At 57.7% G+C, this 18614-nt stretch overlaps 1 protein-coding gene across 1 annotated transcript; it reads left to right on the top strand.

Moving 5' to 3' along the window:
* Positions 1-6708: 6708 nt before the first annotated feature.
* AQP3 (aquaporin 3 (Gill blood group)) lies at positions 6709-12625 on the top strand. Its single transcript, XM_008526351.2, has 6 exons — positions 6709-6939; positions 9970-10096; positions 10453-10590; positions 10935-11053; positions 11411-11628; positions 11716-12625. Exons 1-6 carry the CDS (start codon positions 6832-6834, stop codon positions 11882-11884), a joined length of 879 nt encoding a protein of 292 aa, XP_008524573.1. The 5' UTR covers positions 6709-6831; the 3' UTR covers positions 11885-12625.
* The last annotated feature ends 5989 nt before the right edge of the window (positions 12626-18614 follow it).

Genomic DNA, 18614 nt, shown 5'->3' with positions numbered 1-18614 from the left:
TGGCTCCCTCCCCCGTTCTGGGCTGCCTGCCCCTTGCCCCTCTCCCTCTGCCCAAGGCATGGACTGAAGCTGTTATCAGCAAGACCCAGAGAAGCAGGGGACGGAGGGGGGTAGGGAGTGGGAGGTGAGCACGCTGGTCCACCTCAGCTCTGAGCCTAACTCTCCTCTGTTCCCCTTACTGGGACTCCTCAAAACAGGACCCAGCTCTCCTCTAGTCCCCCAGACTGGAAACCTGCACAGGACAGGGCCTGGGCCTCCTAAAGACCGACGAGGCCAAGGTTGGGCCCTGACTGAGGGGGAAGAGGGTGTTGAGACCCAGCCCCTGTTCCACTTGATGACCAATGGTTTGGATGGAAAAGATAGATCTCTGGGGTGGGGGTAGGACAGAGGTTGTTTAAGGGTATAAACTGGCAATGAGTCGTAAATAATGCCCTAGCGATCTAATACATACTATCATGAATATAGACACAAATATCATTATTATAAGCAACAAACTTAGTGAGAGACTAGAACTTAATTAGTCCAACCACTCAAAAAAGGATAATTATGTAGTGTGATAGAAGTCTAATTATCGCTAAAATGGCAATCATATTACACTATATAAATGTAACAAATTAACATGTTATACATCTTAAATTTACACAATATGTCAAATATATTTCAATTAAAAAAGAAAAAGAAAAAGATAGTCAGATACGGCATCCTGGCCTTTCCCCGATCTCCCTCCACAACACCCCCACTCCCATCTCTCCCCAGTAGGGTCTCCTTGGAGCCCAGTTGCCACTGACCCCAGGTCTAGAGACCCTCAGAAGTCATTCCTGAAGTCTGACTGCAGAATCTCCTGCTGTAGCCTAACCCCTGGCCTGGATCCCTCCCCTGTGACTCCTCTCCACTAGGGCAGCTGGTGGCTGCCCTGTAATTAGCCCCTAGACTGGGTTGGGATGAGGGGAGAGTACACCAGGGCCCATCGCCTTTCTGGAACGCCAGATGCAGAGCCTCCTTCCACCACCTGTCTCCCATCCTCGCCCCCTTCAGACCACAGGCATCTCAGAGAGCAGCTGTCCTGGGCCCCACCTCAGGTTCAGGTTCCTGTCTACCCAATTCTGCACGCCTCCAACTTCAGCTTCTTTCTGCCCTGCCCTGCCCACTCTGCCTCCTAAATCCCAAACTCAAGCCCTCATCCCTCACTCCAGCCATAGCTCTGCATCTGGCCTTTCCTTCTTCTGTGGCCTCCTTCCAGGCCTTCTGGATTCAGTCTCTCCCCTGCCAACCTGTCATTCACTCAGCAGCTGGAGTGACCCTTCTAAATGGCAAAGGGAGACCGTGTCAGCCCTCTGCTTAAAACCCTCAGGTCTGGGGCCGGATCCGAGGCCAAGTGGTTAAGTTTGCGCGCTCTGCTTTGGCGGCCCAGGGTTTCGCCAGTTCAGATCCTGGGTGCGGACGTGGCACCGCTCATCAAGCCATGCTGAGGCAGTGTCCCACATGCCACAACTAGAAGGACCCACAACTAAAAATATGCAACTATGTACCAGGGGGCTTTGGGGAGAAAAAGGAAAAATAAAAAATCTTTTAAAAAAAACCCTCAGGTCTCCCATTAGCTATTGTTCTTAGCGGTGGAATATTTGTCAGTTGTAATCCTGTTCAGAACCCTCCTGTAAAATGATTAAGATGCTGTGATTGAGCAGGAGGTGGGGCCAGGGCTCTGCCTCCTTGGCTTCCCTCTCCCTGTCTCCAGCTGCCGCAGTCCCTGTGAGAGCTTCCTCAGAGCCCTGGGCTTAAAGGAACTCAGCTTCTTGGCGTAGAAGCCAAGGCCCCTCCTGTGCTTTCTGTGTCCCTCCCCAGCCTCACCACGGCTGCTCTCATCCTGTACCAGGCCAGCAGTCATCCCTATCAGGGCCTGGCCCAGCAGTCTCTCACCTGGAAGACCCTCCACAAAATCCCCAGCCAAATCTTTCCTCCTCCAGGAAGCCCTCTGGTTGCCTCAGCCCAAAGGATGCTCCATGCCTTCTTCCTGGTTTCAGAGGCCAGGCAAATGCTGGGTCCTGGTTCAGGCCCCCTCCCAGCCCCCCGTCCCCGGCCCAAAATCTGTGAGCTTTCCTGCTCTCCTCCACCTCTGGTCCTGACCCCTCCTCCTCTGAAACAACCCCACCCTGGTTCCAGGAGCTTTCTTGTCAGTGAGGAGGGAGATGGGAAATCAGAAAGCCCAGGGGCTCTGGGGATCTGGTCCCTGAGATGTGAACTGGAGCCCTCCAGGCACCATAGGCCTATCGGCAGTGATGGCCTGGTCTGTGTCAGCTCCATGTCACTAGTCACCAGCTCCTCTTTCCCCAGGCCAGCAAGGGGCAGGCCCAAATGTCCAGCCTGTCCATCTCCAGATTCCTCAACAGATCCCCATATCCTATCACTGGCTTCTATAAACACTGCACCCAGACCCCCAGCCAGGCCCAGACAGGAACGCACACAGATATGCACACAGACCCCCAGCCAGGCCCAGACAGGAACGCACACAGATATGCACACAGACCCCCAGCCAGGCCTAGACAGGAACACACACAGATATGCACACAGACCCCCCCTTGGACACACACATGCACACACAGGCCCTCATAGACACACACGTGAATGCGTGGACCCCATGGTCACCCAAATGTACACACAGACCTCCATGGATACATGCATATACCCAGCAAGGAACACACCTGCATGCACATGGACAGTCGCACACGAGGATGTGTGGCTCTGATTAAGCAGGCAGCTTCTGGAATGAATCTTTCTTTCTCTGTTGACTGTGTAACACAGTTTCAAGGCCTGAAACATCCACACTCTTGTTTGATTCTTAGAGAGGCCCTGCGGGTGGGGGAGGAACTCCATCTGAAACCTCCAGGTGACTGATAAGAAACTGAGACTCTGAGGTTGAGGGAAGAGAGCTGTCTAGGTTGCCTGACTGGTCCGTGGCCAAGCCAGGCTTGGAGCTGAGATACTGGGTCTGCGAGGGGGCTCTGCCCACAGCAGCCCAGTCCCCATGACTCTGGACCCTTCCTCAGCAAGGGTCTAGGCCTCTGCCCCGTCCCTATACCTCCTCTCTCTGACTTCTGCTGTCCTCAAAGGGTGCCAGGGCTCAGCTCAGGGACGCCAGAAGGAGAACCTAGAGTCCTCAGGATATGGGTCAAAAGGTAGATTTTCTCAGGGTCCAGCTGGACATCTGGCTGGAGGCGCCCGAAGGGGCAGTTTGTGCTCACGAGCTCTCCGCCATCTCGTCTGTCTGGAGACAGGGCTTCCACTGCTGGCGTGGAAGGAGGAGCTGCTCACCCGCTCCCCAGTCCAGGAACCCTCGTAATAGGGTGATTCATCTCTGCTCTCCACTCCCCATTCTTGTCTAGAGTCAGCCCCCGACCCTCAAGGCCCAGAAGCAGGAGTAGAGTCTCGCAGTAGCCTAAGAGTGGGGCGCACTCTAGAAAGAGGCCTCAAGCATGGAGGGACTCGACAGGTTCCCAGGCCCTGGCTCCCTGCCCCACCGTGCCCTCTTCACCTCTGCTCCCCATCCCCGTGGAGTATCAGTCCCAGAGTGAGACCTTAGCAGGTGACTTCTCTCCAAACCTCAGTTTTGTCATTTGTGAAAGGGGGACAATACACCCACTTTTGGAGGGTGTTTTGCACACAGGAGGAAGTGCTTTTGAAACTTGAAAACGTCTGTGTGTCTGTTTTGGTCTGCCCTTCCCCCACTCTGCTCCAAAGCTCTGGAAGAGGTTGGGGGGTTCAGGAGGCTGGGGGGCCTGGAGCATGATTTATTTTCTATGCCTTCACTCTTCTCCACCCCACTTACTGATGGCAAGGCCCATGTCTTCTTCTCTGCTGGTTCTGGCTGCTCCCATTCAGGCAAAAAGAGTTTAAGGGGCAGGAAATGAAGGGCGTGCCACCCCCACCCCTTCCAGGGCCCCAGCCAGCCCCTCTGGTCCAGCAGGCTGGGACTTGCGTCTTCAGCCCTTCCCCTGCCTGGGAACCCACTCCCCCAGCTCTGACCTCAAGGAGTCACGGCCTCCCACAGGGTGGATGGGCTGTGGAGGCCCCTTCCTGGGCTCAGCCTTCCCGCCCGCCTGGGTGAGACACAGGCCTTGCTCAAGATGCCCTGGGAGGAGGTGAGGCCTCCTCACCTGCCTACTCCTGGAGCTCCCAGTGGGCTGGCTTCCAGCCTGCACTTGGCCCTGGCTTTCATTCCCAAAGCAAGAGAGGGAGCCCAGAGGGCTCTGGGTAAGCCGTGTGACTCAGTCAGGGCCTTTCCAAGCTGTCTCTTCTCTGTGAAGCCGTGCTTCCTTTTGCCTTCTGCTCTAGGGGGCGCCTTTCACATACCATGAGAACATGTCCTCTGCATCGAATTGTGCATGAGGTCCTGCTTCTGCCCCCTGAACTCAGGCCAGCCTGACACTCTGGACAAGCATCCTCAGGCCCTGACCCTTCTTAATCTCAGATGACCCAAGGAGGGGTGACAGGAATAACGTACCCTTGAAGGCATTGCCTCCTTCGCCTCCTCCAGGCAGGGTCCTCGCAGGCCCACTAAAGCAGGAAGACCTCCCCATACCTTCTCAGCTCCAGCCCTAACCCCTCCCAATGTGTATGTGTATGTACACACAGGAACATGTGTGTACATGCTAGTTATAGACACGAATGAGTTTGGTGGGAGTAAATGGGTCATGGTCCTGGAGGTTGGGCCCTGATTTGGGGCTAGGAGACATTGAGAGCCAGCTTTTGTGCCACTTGCCAAGCCATGTGCCTTGGCATAGGCTGCATCCACCAGAGGGGGTCACAAGGATGCTGTAGGTGAGCTGCAGCCCTGGGATTATATGTAGGCACACACACGCATGCACACATGTAGGAGGACATGTAGGTGCACGTGTTTTAAATGCTACTTAAGATACACAAATCCACAGGTGTGTGTGACCTGCTCGCTCCTGGTGCAGCACACGTGAACACCTATGTGAGCTGAGTGCAAACACGTGTGCACAGGGGCTTTGTGTATGCCTGCTGGTGGCAGAGCTGCCGCTGTTTTCTTTCCTGCTCTGGTTCTCAGGCCAGGCTCGGCTGCTGGCAGGCCCAGATGGGGCAGGGTGAGGATGGGGGGCTGTGGGCTGGGGTTCCCCCCTTTCTTTCAGTGTGGAGGAGCCCTTTGCTAGTTCCTGCCCTGGGCAGTGGGGGGCTGCAAAGCACACCACGGCGTGGGGAGAAGAGAGGGCACATGCACCCATATTCCAAGTCTGGGCTTTGGCATCAGGAGTCTAGGGCTCTGTCCTGAGGCACAGACTGGCAGTGGGGCCAGTGGGCAAGTACTCAGTGATGGCTCCCTGATGCATCACGGGGCCTCCCAGCCCATGGGGGCCCAGGAGGTGGGGAGCATCTCTCTGGACCAAGGGCCATGAGAGACCCTGTGTGTGGGTTCCATACACCTGTGAGTCTATGGCCAGGCACTCATGTAAATGGGACCCCATGAGTATGTGAGCAGAGCTCAGTGTCTACAGGTGAGTGTGGCTGCCAGCCTCAGGGTGTGTGGGTGTGTGCACACGTGTGTGAATCTACTCTATGTATTGCTACATCCCATCTCTTTGGGCATGAGTCACTTCTAGAGACCTCATTTCTGACAGCCATTCCTCAAGGGGCAGATCCCCAGGGCCTTAGCCCACCTGGATTAAGTCCCTTTGGGTAATGGGGTTTCTTTGGTCTCCGTGGCAATGCTGCCACAGAGACTAGGGTGAGGGCATATTTGCTCCCAGTCCTGTGGGAGTGGGGCTCAGGCTGCCACACCTCAGTTTCTCAATTATTAAATGCAGCGTAGGGAGCAGGGTTGCCCCATGACCCCCTCAGATGGGGCTGACACCCCCATAGTTTAACTAGCTTAATCTCTTAAAAGGACAGACTCTCGCCTGGCTGAGGATCAGCCAGAGTAGGAGAGGAGAGGGTTAAAAACAGCTGGGACTCACCCTGTTGGCAAGCATGTGGCAGGTGGCATGCCAGGACAACTTCAGCTCACCCTCTGGAGCCATGTGCAACATGCACGCAGGTACACGTGTGACAAACTCAGCTAACCCAGCTGTGTTCAACAGGCATGTGCACAGCCATGAGAAATGCCAGCAAGTGTGACCGGGCACACAGAACAGATATTATGTGTGGACAGAGTTGGTCAGGACACAGGTGACCAGCTTATGTGACATGTACTCACAGCCCAAGGAGCCAGGACCCACACACTCTGGCTGGAACTCAGCATGTGTGTTCTGTGTGTCCTCCTGGGCCTGGACTAGGAGAGGGTCTCTTCTCACTTGGAGCCTACCACCTCCTCCCTCCTGCCTCCTATTGAGGACATGCTGGGTCCACCATTCTGTAGAGTGGGTGCCACTTCCTTTCCTTTCTGACGTGTGTCCTCTCACCCCCACCGCGGTGGGGATAACAGCAGGGCTCACTGCGATGGGCCAAGAAGGGCTCTTTGGCAGCTCCATTCTCCCCAGCCACGGTCCTGCTCATGCCTCTACCCCTCCACTGGCTCTCAGACCCCCAAATCGCCTCTCAGCAATCAAGACACCTCCCCTAAGTGCCCTCCCGGGCCGACGCCACCCCCAGAGCTCCTCACCCCCCATGACCCTCCACCTTCCTCATCGGCTCTCTCCGCAACCCAGCGTCCCCACCCTGCAAGGTGTGGGGTGGCCGCCCACTCCTCCCGCCGGCGCAGGGCTGGGCGGGCGGGGCTGCGGCGGGCGGGGCGCGTGCCTCCCGCGCTCCTATAAAGGGCGCCACCCCGCGCTCGGGGCCACTGCTGCTGCCCCGCCGCCCGCGCCGCCTGCCGCCGCCATGGGTCGACAGAAGGAGCTGGTGTCCCGCTGCGGAGAGATGCTCCACATCCGCTACCGGCTGCTCCGCCAGGCGCTGGCTGAGTGCCTGGGGACCCTCATCCTTGTGGTGAGTGCAGGCACCTGGAGAAGCCCTTCTCTCTCCAGCCCCCACACTCCCCAGTCCTTCTGGTCTCCGGAGGGGCTGTGTTTTCAAGAGAGCCCTGATGCTGTCCCTCCCTGAGCCCCGGGGCTTGACCCCTTCCAGAATGCTGACCCCAAAGCCCTCGTGTCCCCATCTCTGACAGTTCTGACTCTTCCCAGAATGACAGCTGGTTACTCTCCAGTGACAGCTCTGATCCTCCACCCTCCCAACAGCGACCCAGCCCACAAGCAGCGTTGTCCCTGTGGTCTGGCACCTCCAGCCCCTTCTGCTGGTTCCCGCAGCTCCCCAGGTTCCCAGAGTCCCAGCCCCGGGAGGCAGTGTGGCAGGTGGAAAATGGGCTCCTATTGGGATATTTGGGTCCTGGATGCCTAGCCCCTAAGGAATAATTAAGCCTCAGCAAGTCCAAAAGTTCCCGTGATGTGAGGACAGTTTGCCACAGATCGGGGCAGAGGGCAGAGGCCACACAAGGTGCAAACAGCAGAGCAGGGAAGAAGGGAGGACCCTGAAGATAGGAGGCTGTGCAAGGCAGCTGTGCCCCAGGCACAAAGGAAGTGGTGTGTGGCACTAGAGTTGCTCCCCTCCAGCCCAGCGGTTCCCAGACCCTGTCAGTTATCCAGACAGATTCTGTGTCAGCTTCTGTGTGGAAGCACTCTGAGCTGCTCCCAGCCTCTCACTTCCTCTGTGGGTTCCCTGACTGGTTCCTCCCCAGTCCCAGTTACTCCCTGGTTACACCAGTTTCGCCCCTGTTTTGTTCCCGTGTGACTCCGTTTGCGCTTCTTGGGTCTGGCAGACACACCAGTTACGGTCTCCATTTCCTGTCCCAGTTACTCTCTGATTTCCAGCCGCTTATGTGGTTACACCTGTTTTCCCCTGGGTTACTTCTGGGTTCAGTCGCTCCATTGCAGTGGGTGGGTCACTCCATTCCTGCCCCAGCCCCCACCCTAGGTAATGCAGACCTGCCAGCCACCTGTGGAGGAGGAAGCTTAACCAGGGGCAAGTAGGGCTGGGGTGGCCCACCCCAAATGGGTGGTGGTGGTGGAGCTGGCTCTCTGGGGGAGAGAAGGCTGAGACCCACCTCTGGCTTCCAGAAACAGGAAGAGGGAAAGCCACAGCCCCTCACAAGCCTAGTGGCCCTACAGACTCCCCATCCCTTCTTTGCCCTGTGCCAAGAAGCGGGTAGGGACAGGTGCTTACCACGCTCCTGCCCAGAGCCTTGCACCCCCTACTCCCTCTCTGATTCACGGTCCAGCCCCCTGTTTGAGAGCAGCCAGGACAGGGGAAAGGTGTCTTCCACATGGAGGGCCTTCCGATCCCCTCCCAAGTCTCAGCTCGCCTCCCCCACAAAGGAGCAGTCAGGCCTCGCGCTGAGCCTCAGGGTCATTTGGCTTATCCCCAAACCACGAACCACAAGGAGGGTGTTACATTTGTGAAGGCTTTCAGGCTCAGGTGGGTGTGAGGCATCAGGTGTCAGGGAAAAGCAAGGGCTGCCCTAAGAGGAGTAGCCAGGCCTGGGGGCCCCTGAGTGCTGGGCGAGGGTTGGGGACCTAGAGCCTGCAGTGGCAGAATTGGGGCTGGCTTGGTGGCGAGGGAAGCCCCCTTCTCTAGGCACCTAGTAAAGGTTGGAGGAGAAGAAGGGGGAGAAAGGGGAAGATTATCTCCAAGGTGGTGGAACTGGCTCTGACAGCTTCTCCCTCCAAGGCCTCCTGGGATGGAGCCAGGGTTGGGCCTCAGGCAAGCAGGAAGCTGAGGCCAGGGCCTGCCAAATCAGGCAGGGTGCCCCAGACCCTCATGTGCCTGCTCACTCCCCCTCTTGTCCCCCCCCCCCCCACATCCTCACAATCTCTGTTTTTGTTCTCACCTGGCTGCACGCCTTTGGCCTGCATCACTGCTGCTGCCTTCCCCGCTATCTCTTGGTCTTTCTGAGGGATGATAATCAAAATCCTTAACAACCCGGTACAACAGGACACTGACCCATCAGAATGGACAAGGACCCTTAGCACAGGTCTTAGAGACTGCCTGCTGGGAGTTATAGGAAGGTGGAAGAGGAGACCCGGGGCAGGGAGAGCAGCTTTGGGGGATACTCGGGGGCTCAGGGCAATAGCTCTTTACAGCTGGTACAGAAGTATTTTTACATTTGAACAAGGGGAACAGACATGCAGCACGTTCTGTACTTGCAGGACATCAGGGACCTTAGTCCTCTTAGACCGCGCCCTTATCCCTGGCAGGGAGCTTAGAACCAATCTCCTGGCTTCCACTGCCCTGGGTCCTGGACTGGGGCTAGTGAGAGGAGCCACTCAGGTCTCTGTCTTTAGGACCTCCAAATCTGAGGGGGGAACCTGGACCCCTGAGGGCAGAGGGGTCAGGGCGGCTAGAGAGAGGAGGCTCTGGGACAGAGACAGGTCAAGGAGGTTGAGGGTGCTGAGAAGGGGTGTGGGGAGAGCCAGGGGCAGGGCAGGGGCTCCGACATCCCAGATTCAGAAGTGGATTCAACCTGACTTCTGGCTTCCTCCCTATTTCTTTGTGTACTGCCCACCCCATCACCACTGCCACCACCCGAACTTTTCTCTGGGGCAAAGAGGGAGGCAACTGCAGGTGGGGCATGAGGGAGAGCCTTTTCACCTCTATGGGCCAGGCCCATGGTCCTGGGGAGAAAATGCTAGGGTGAAAGTGTCCTCTACACCCTACTCCTATTGAGAGTCCAGAAAAATCACTGAAGATGGTTTGAGCATCTTCTGGGCTCCCAGGTCCAGACTCCGCTTCCAGTCCCTTCCATAGGGCCCTGTTATATTAGAGTCGGGACATTGGGGGTGGGAGGGCACGTCCGCTTCTTCTGCAGGGGCAGCAGCAGGGGCTTGGGCTGGATTCCAGAAAGGCCTCACGTCCTCCCCATGGTGGCAAGTGGAGGTTGCTGGCTTCACCCCTTCCCTCTGGAGTGGAGATGCTGGTCCTCAGCGGGGCCTCACCCTCTCTGCCTTGTTCTGTTTCCCGACACAGATGTTTGGCTGTGGCTCCGTGGCCCAGGTCGTGCTCAGCCGTGGCACTCACGGTGGTTTCCTCACCATCAACCTGGCCTTCGGCTTCGCTGTCACCCTGGGCATCCTTGTCGCTGGCCAGGTCTCCGGTAAGGCCTAACCTCCACTCTCAGTCATCACCCCTCAACAACTTTCCCACAAGGTGTGCCCTGGAGAGTGGGGCGGGAGGGCATTCCCCAGGGCAGTGCATAGCTGTGGCCTCGGCTTTGGGCCCTTGGAATAGGAGAGTGGAGAAGGAACTTGATACTTAGCCTTCAGCTCTCACCTTGGAATCAGAAGCTATCAGAGTTGGCCTGTTACATAGTCCAACCCGCCGTCTGGTTCAAGAAACCCTTCTCTGCGCCCCACTTCACCAGGGCCAGAGAGGGGGCACATGGGGGTCTGGGATCCTGGCCTCCCACTGTGGCAGGCTGTGGCTAATAGGCCCTATCTCTCCTCTGCCCAGGGGCGCACCTGAACCCTGCTGTGACCTTTGCCATGTGCTTCCTGGCCCGCGAGCCCTGGATCAAGCTGCCCATCTACACCCTGGCTCAGACGCTGGGAGCCTTCCTGGGTGCTGGGATCATTTTTGGGCTGTATTATGGTGAGCATTCCCCACCCTGCTCTCCTCCACTAACCCCCTCCCTCTGCTTGGGACCTGCTGGCACCAGGCCTTTCCATGACAGACGGCTAGGGCCTGCCCAGGCCCCGGGCTTGTGACTCACTCATTCACACACATTAGGCCCAAGGTGGTGGGCACGGGGAGAAAGGAATGGGTTGAGCAACAACAGAGCCACAGGCCCTCCACCCCACCCACGCCATCCCTCCGACTCCAGAGTGGTGCAGCGTGGTTATACTGACCCATGACCCCTGGAGGGAGCCCAGCTTGGGAGGGGAGACAGGCTTGCGCCTCTGCCCTCACCCACCCCGGGTCTAATCTGTCACCAGACGCAATCTGGGCCTTCGCCAACAACCAGCTTATAGTCTCGGGCCCCAATGGCACCGCTGGCATCTTTGCCACCTACCCCTCTGGACACTTGGACATGGTCAATGGCTTCTTCGACCAGGTACACTGGGGACGTGTGTGGGAGCACAGGGAGGGGGACCAAGCTGCCCTGGGTTGTTTATGGGCTGGCTGGGGGACAGGACTCCTTGTCTGTAGCAGGGTTTCTCAGTGTGTGGGGACACCTACAGAAGATCATGGTGGCAGGTACTTATAAAACATGCAGATGATTATAAAACATCCTAGGACTCTGCATATTTAACCAGCTCCCCAGAGGATCCTAATGCACGCAATAATTCTAGCATCGCTGCTGTAGAGAGCAGAGCACGGGTGACAAGAGCTGGAGGGAAGCCAGAGGACAGAGGGAGGGACCAGAGGGTGGGACGGGGGCTGCACCTCACCCGTTGTCCCCCCTGCCCAGTTCATTGGCACAGCTGCCCTCATCGTGTGTGTGCTGGCCATTGTTGACCCCTACAACAACCCCGTCCCCCGAGGCCTGGAGGCCTTCACTGTGGGCCTGGTGGTCCTGGTCATCGGCACCTCCATGGGCTTCAACTCTGGCTACGCCGTCAACCCTGCCCGGGACTTCGGCCCCCGCCTTTTCACCGCTATCGCTGGCTGGGGCTCCGAAGTCTTCACGTGAGTGCAGCCCCTCCCCAGCCTGCCCCAGCCTGCGTCCCCGCTCCCCTGTCCCACCTGCCTCTGACCATATACATCTGTCCCCAGGACCGGCCGCCACTGGTGGTGGGTGCCCATCATCTCTCCGCTCCTGGGCTCCATTGCGGGCGTCTTCGTGTACCAGCTCATGATTGGCTGCCACCTGGAGCAGCCCCCACCCTCCACTGAGCAGGAGAACGTGAAGCTGGCCCATGTGAAGCACAAGGAGCAGATCTGAGTGGGCAGGGGCCCTTCCACCCGCCCCCACTCCCCGGAGCATCCAGTGACTTTGCAGGGGCAGCTCCCCCAGGCTTCACGATCCCCCTCCCAGGCTGAGAAGCTCCTTGTCTACCCTCACCCCACTGGACGGCCCCCTCCAGGATTTTCCCCTGGGCCCTCCCCACATGGGACCTTAAGCTGAGGTGGGGCAGGGATTAGGGCCACCGTCTCTGAATGGGCAGCAGGTGTGTGAGTGTGTGTGCACGTACATGTGTGTGGTTTCCCAGATATTCAGGGCAAGGGACCAAGTGGAAAGGAGTCAGGCTGCGGGGGAGCCCCGAGGGAGGGGGCTGGTGATGTGTCCGTCTGTGGGCAAGGAGAGTGCCGGGGGTCTGCACGTTTCACGGGCTCCATGGGAGGAGGGTCCAAATCTATGTGTTTCTGAGTCTGTGTGTTTTTCTAAGCGAGGGGCTTCTGTAGGCTTTGGGGGAGGCAGGGTGGGACAGTGGGTAGGACTGGGGGCGGGGCCACAGCCCAGGTGTGGGGCTCTGGCAGAGTGACGTGTTTCTGTCATAATGTGGGCATGAGGGATGGGGTGAGGTCCAGGTCACAAGTTTCATGTTGGCTTTTTTTTTTATTGTATATGGCAGATGTTACAGTTTTAGGGAGACTCTAAGTAGGGTCTTCACTCCTTTAATCCTCACTCAACATATGTACTCTTTTGCCTTTTGTAAGAAAACAATAAAATGTATAAAACCTATGCCTAAAACTGTCGATTGTGTGAATCTCTCTGCTTGCTCTGCTCTTGATCTGGGGCCGGTTAAGGAGCTTCAGTGTGTCTGGCCACAAATACCCAGGGGGTCCGGCGGGGTGTCTCCCCTGGCCAGGGCACCCTGGGGGGAGTCCTCTGGCCCTGCCCTGGGGGACAGGGGACAGTCACACAGACAAAGCAGAGTGCCTCTTCACCAAGACTCTCAGCTTGAACTCAGTGGTCCCACACTTTCCCCCAAGCTTCCAGCCTCCTGGGAGCTCCCAGCCCACTGAATGGCATCTCCTTGCCAATCCCTGCACCCACTCATCACCCCCAGAAAGCAGGCTCGAGCCTGGCTTAGGGAAGAACTTTCTCCCAGGGAGAGCTGCCCAAAGGGGAGGACTCCTACCCAAGAAGTAGTGAGCTTCCCGTTGCTGGAGGAGACCAATCAGACTGGGAACGTGTATTGTCTTCTACAGCTCGCAGCTGTTCAGGCTCCCTCACCTCCACCCAGACCTTGGCTGCAGCCCCCTCAGCAGCCTCCCCGCCTCCAGGCCTGCCCCAGTCAGTCCAGACAGCAACTAGAGGGATCTTGCTGAAACCCTTGCTGAAAGGGGGCCTCTTTCCAACCCTCTCCTTGCTGTCCAGAGACAATCCCAAACTATATCTCCCGCATTCAGGTCCTCCAGGACCTGACCCCTGGCCCCAACCATCCTGCACAATGCTCCATCCACCCCAGACCACCTTGTGCACCCCTGTGCCTTCCTACCCTCAGACCTTGGCTCCCAAGTGCACACTCCCTAAAATCTTCCTGATCTGCTCTGGTGCCTCCTCCTCCAGAAAGGCCTCCCGGCCCTCCCCACTCTTGCACCATCCTCCTGATCAGTTGTCTGAGCCCAGAGACCACGGCACATTCATCCCCGTCTCCCCCTCTGCTTCGGTCGCCCTCTGCATCCTGTAAAGCTGGGTTGGACTGACCGACTCTGGCACCCTGACAGCCCAGGGAGGCAAGAGGCTCCACACACTTGAGCCCAGGAAGTTCTGTCAGGAAATCACGTGCCTCTTCTCACCTCCTTCCTTACCGGATCCTCCTCAAGTTTCACTAGGAATAAAAGGGAGGGGGGCCCCCACCCAGGCCCTCCTGCAGAGTTAACCCGGTGCCAGCCAGAGTGTCCCTGAGTCCAGCAGGGGAACTCTGGTTTTTGGAGGCTAAGCCAGCTCTTGCTCCTCGGCCCTTTCCCAGATGAGGAGACCATGGCCCAGAGAGGGTGGGTGGCAAATGAGGGGTCACACAGCCAGGACTCTGGGGAGGTGGAGGTGGAAGACAACAGCTCTGTCTCAAGTCTCCACCTCTTCCTTGTCCCCAGCTCCCAAGAGGCGTGTCTGGAATGTTGAAGGCACCTGAGCCAGAGGGAGTGTCCCCTTTCCAGGCCCTGGGGGAAGGAAGGGCAAACCTTGGGAGGGGACTGAGGCTTCAGAGTTTCATTCCAGCCACACTGGTCCCACCTTTGGTGCCCCCACGCTGCTGTCCTCCCCAGCATGCCCCATGACCTTCTGTCACCCCTTCCTCTCAAATCCTCCAGTTGAACCTGACCATCAGCCCAGGGGCTGGTGGGAGGCCTTCCCGTGCAGTGGGAAGGAGTAGCAACCCTGGATTCCGGGCCCAGCTGGGCCGCTCTCTAGATGTGTGACCTCGAGGTGGTCATTTTCTTCCCTGAACATCAGTTTCCTCATCTGTGGATCGGGAGACATTGAGAGAAGGAGGTAATGGAACACAATTCATGACAGGGACTTGGCACAGTGACCAGCAGATGGTAAATAGTCAATAAATGTCACCGCGTGATTTTTCCTGCAGAATTGGGGGGGCGGTGGTGGAGGAGAGATGCTGAAGGCTGTTTTTTAAAGGTCATTGAATTCAACATCCTCTTCCGCCTCAGATTTCTCCCACGGATTCTGAATTTCCTGAGGTGGGGGAGGGAGAGTGCAGTGATGGCTTGCTGTGCCCTGACCTGAGGTGGCTTTTGGGGAGGGTTAGAGGGGGGACAAAAAAGGGGGCCACTGCACAGGTGTACGGGGCAGAGGAGCATGCAGCCAAGGGAACATGGATGGAGGGTGAGACTGCGTGAGAAGGGGTAAGCCTGGCGGGGCCAGGAGCCACGAGTCAGGGCAGGGCTGGGAGCGACAAGGGCCAAGCAGCAGTGTGTGACCCCTGGGGGCAGGAGGGGAGCATCCCACCTCCCCACTCACTTCCAGGATGTGCCTCCTCTCAGCAGTTCTGGCTGATAGCAAGTTCTAGAAAGAAACCTCTTCATCTCCTTGAGGAAAGTATCTTAATTTATGACTTGGAGGGAGAACGGCCTATGGGAGGGTGGACAGGTCCCAGGCCTCATCTGGTCCCTCCTCCTGAGCCAAGCCCTCTGAGCTAACATCTGCTGCCAATCCTCCTCTTTTTGCTGAGGAAGACTGGCCCTGAGCTAACATCCATGCCCATCTTCCTCCACTTTATATGTGGGACGCTTACCACAGCATGGCTTGCCAAGCGGTGCCATGTCCGCCCCTGGGATCCGAACCAGTGAACCCGGGGCCGCCGAAACAGAACGTGCACACCTAACCATTGCACCACCGGGTCAGCCCCCGCGTGTTTCCTTAAAGTTCTGACTTGTTTGGTTTAATCCTGTTCCCTTGTGTGTCCGCCTGTTTGTGTGTGCACACGTGCAAGTGTGAGCGGCCGTGTTTTGGGGTGTGCCTGCCTTTCTCTGTATGCCCGGTTATGTCTCTGTGGCTCTGTGTCGCTGCTCTGTGGCAGCCTGACTCTGGGTCTGGCTCTTTCTTTGTGTACTTCTAGGGAGACCGTCTTGTGTACCTCGGCCCAGCTTGGCGTGGATCTGGGAGGGACTCTCCATCCTGCCCAGCCCAGCCCTGCTCATCTTACCTCAGGGCAGGCCACCTCCTTAATTCCTGCTAATGAGCTCCCTCCTGCTTGCTAACTCTTTCCCCTTGATTTTGTTTGTCTGAAAACCTGGGTGGGGCCCCCCAGGCTTGGGGAAGCATAGGTGGGGTAGAGCTGGGTGGGGTGGGAAGGGGAGGGACTCCTCCACCCGAGACACAGACCCAGGAGGCCAGAGACGCTCTTAATCCCCCAAGGAAGGGTCTGCAGGTGCTGGCCTGGCAGGCCCTGACCGCCTCACTGGGAGGAGGGAGCCGGTCCTGGGATGGGGTCCCCAAGTCGTGTCACAGCCATGGAATGCTGGCAGTGCAGAGGGAGGAGAGCCTGGGGCACTGGGGCCCTCAGGGGGCTGAAGGGGGCTCACCGTGGAATACCTCTGAGCCCTGAGGGGGCAAAGGAATGGGTGTGTCAGCCCAGCAGCTGGGGGGGGCCTCCTCAGGGACTCAGTGTTTCCATACTTGGGCCTCAGCATTTGGTGCCAGGTTGATTTGAGGTAAGAAGGAGGGTGGCAGGGGGGACAGAGGCTCTGTCTGGTCTGGGCACCTTGGCTGTCCCGGAGTGGCATCCACCTCCTCTTTGTGGTAGAGAGGAACCTGAAGCCCAGCGTCCCACTCAGGGTCACAGAGCAGTGCGGCAGAGCCTGGACTAGATCCTGGCCTCTCCCCAACCTGGGTCCCCTCAGCCCCACTCCCAGACAGCACGTTGTGACATCTGTGTCCAGATCACCTGAGAAAGGCCAGCCCTCTTCACCACATTCTAGCAACACTGCTCTCCTCTCTCTTCCTCTGGCTGAGGAGGGAGGGAGTGCCTGCTGTTAGTCCCCGGGCCATCCCTGGTTGACGCCTGTGACCCTGTCCCCCGCTCTGTCAACAACAAGCTCTCTTCAGTGAAGCACCCCCTCCATCCCAGGATATACTGTTCCTGCTGGATCCTGACAGAGTCCACCTCTCTGCTCGTCAGTTTCTTCATCTGTAAAATGGGGGCATGGCTAGCCCCAGTGGCCTAGTGGCTAAGTTTGGTGTGCTCCACTTTGGTAGCACAGGTTTCGTTCCTGGGTGCGGACCTACACGACTGCTCTGACGGAAGCCATGCTGCGGTGGCAGCTCACATAGAAAAAGAGGAAGACTGGCAGAGGGTGTTAGTTCAGGGTGAATCTTCTGCAGCAAAAAAAAAAAAAAAAAAAAAAAAGGAGCAGGGCAGAAATAGTACTGACCTCATCAGGTTGCACAAGGTGAGGATTAAATGAGTTAACATCTGGGCAGAATAATGCCAGCTGTAGCAGTAAGTGCTCTAGAATGTAGAAAAAGAAGAAAAACATTCTTATTACTAATACTGTCATGCTTCCTTGGGAGCTCCCTGGATCCTGTGGGGAGGGAAAGTGGGAAGCCAGGCTTGGAGTCAGACACCTCGCTCCCCAAGGCCTCCCCCTCAGTCTGCAGGCTGCTTGGAGCCTCCGTGGGCCCTTGGTGAGCCTGGGAGTCCAGCCTTGTCCCTCCAGCTCGAGTGGAGCCAGCTCTCCCAGGAAGACGGGGGCCACGGCTCCTTTCCCACCCAGGCTCTCCTCTAGGGAGCTCGAGCTCCTGAGAAAGGGAGAGGTGGGTGCCCCCCTTTTGTGGGGCTCCGGAGCTCTGGTAGGGGTTGAGAGTGGCAGTGGGGATGAATCAGGGGTTCAGAGGGGAGTATATGTGGGGTCAGGGGAGAGAGTCAATCCTGGGGAGGTTGAAGGCAGGAGCAACATCCCAATCTGCGTTTCCTACTCTTGTTTCACAGCCTTATCAGGAAGTCCTTCCTCAGGTCTCACTGCCATCCTGCTTCAGCTCCTCAAGAACGGGGCAGAAACCAGGACAATTCCTGTGACTCTGGGGGCCTTTTCCAGCTCTCACCAATGTACTGGGAGCTCCAGCAGCTTCGGGAGCAGGAAGAGGGTCTGTGTCCTGCCCCCCTGCCATCCCTGCATGTGGCCAAAGCACGGGAGGCCTGGGGGGCACTGATGGGGGGGTCTTAAGGGACAGCCAAGGTTGCCAGCAGGAGGAGGTTATGAGTGGGCTGAACACTGACTAAGCTGACCCCTCTCGGGGCCACTCCCTTGACGCCTGGTCACACCCTCGGGTCAGGGTGGGATATGATGTGTGGAGAAGCATGGGCGAGACCGTCCTGTCTCTGGCACACTCTGGGGATGAAGCCTTAAACCAGACTCAGTCACCTCGACCAGCTGCTCCCATCTCCTGCTCTGCGCAGTTGTTTTGGATACTCCCTCCGTCCTCTAGCCTCCACCTTTTTTCTGGAAGCCTCTGCAAGGAGTGACGGGCTCTTGCCAGGCTCCTCACTGCACTCAGAGCCAAGGAGGCCTGGAAGGGAGAGGCTGGGAGAGGAGGAGAGCACTGTAGGAGCCCCGATAATCATCTGGACATGGTCCACCACTCGTCTCCATGGAGATGCCCCCTATAGCCGAGGAGGCCTCTGGAATGTCCTGCCCACCACCCTCATCCTTTGCCTCTCCTCTCAGGGTCACTGCCAGGGCCTGGCCGGAAACAGGCCGAGGGAGGGGAGCAGGTGGCGTCGCCTGAGTGGGGAGGCTGGCTGCAGGCCCCCGTCTGACGGAGCTCTTTCCTGTCTTTAGCTGAGGGATCCCCTGTTCCACATCAGGGGTGGAGAGGGGAGAGGGACCCTGGCCTGCGGACGAAGTCTTGCCTTTATCGGACTGAGGGTCTATAGCTCGAGCCACCTTCAGCCCCTGGAGGTGCATGTGTGCCCACTCGCACATAAGGGTGTGTCTGCTGTCACTGGTAAAGGACGGAGGGGTGTGCATGCTCCCACAAGCATGCCTACACTCTCACTCACTCACTCAGTGACACACTCATTCACTCCATGCTCAACCCACCTATACTCACACATGCACACTCACTCTGACATTGACACACTCAGATACTCACACTCAGATAGACTCACGTGCACTCAGGAACTTCCACATTCACACTCTGGCGCACACACCTACAGTCCATGTCCTTACGCTCACACACTCTCACAGTCATGCACGCTTAAACATGTCTA

Source organism: Equus przewalskii, chromosome 22 (assembly GCF_037783145.1).
Source record: "Equus przewalskii isolate Varuska chromosome 22, EquPr2, whole genome shotgun sequence".
Taxonomy (NCBI): domain Eukaryota; kingdom Metazoa; phylum Chordata; class Mammalia; order Perissodactyla; family Equidae; genus Equus; species Equus przewalskii.
The sequence above is the reverse complement of the archived record's forward strand: the minus strand, read 5'-3'. Positions and strand labels throughout refer to the sequence as shown.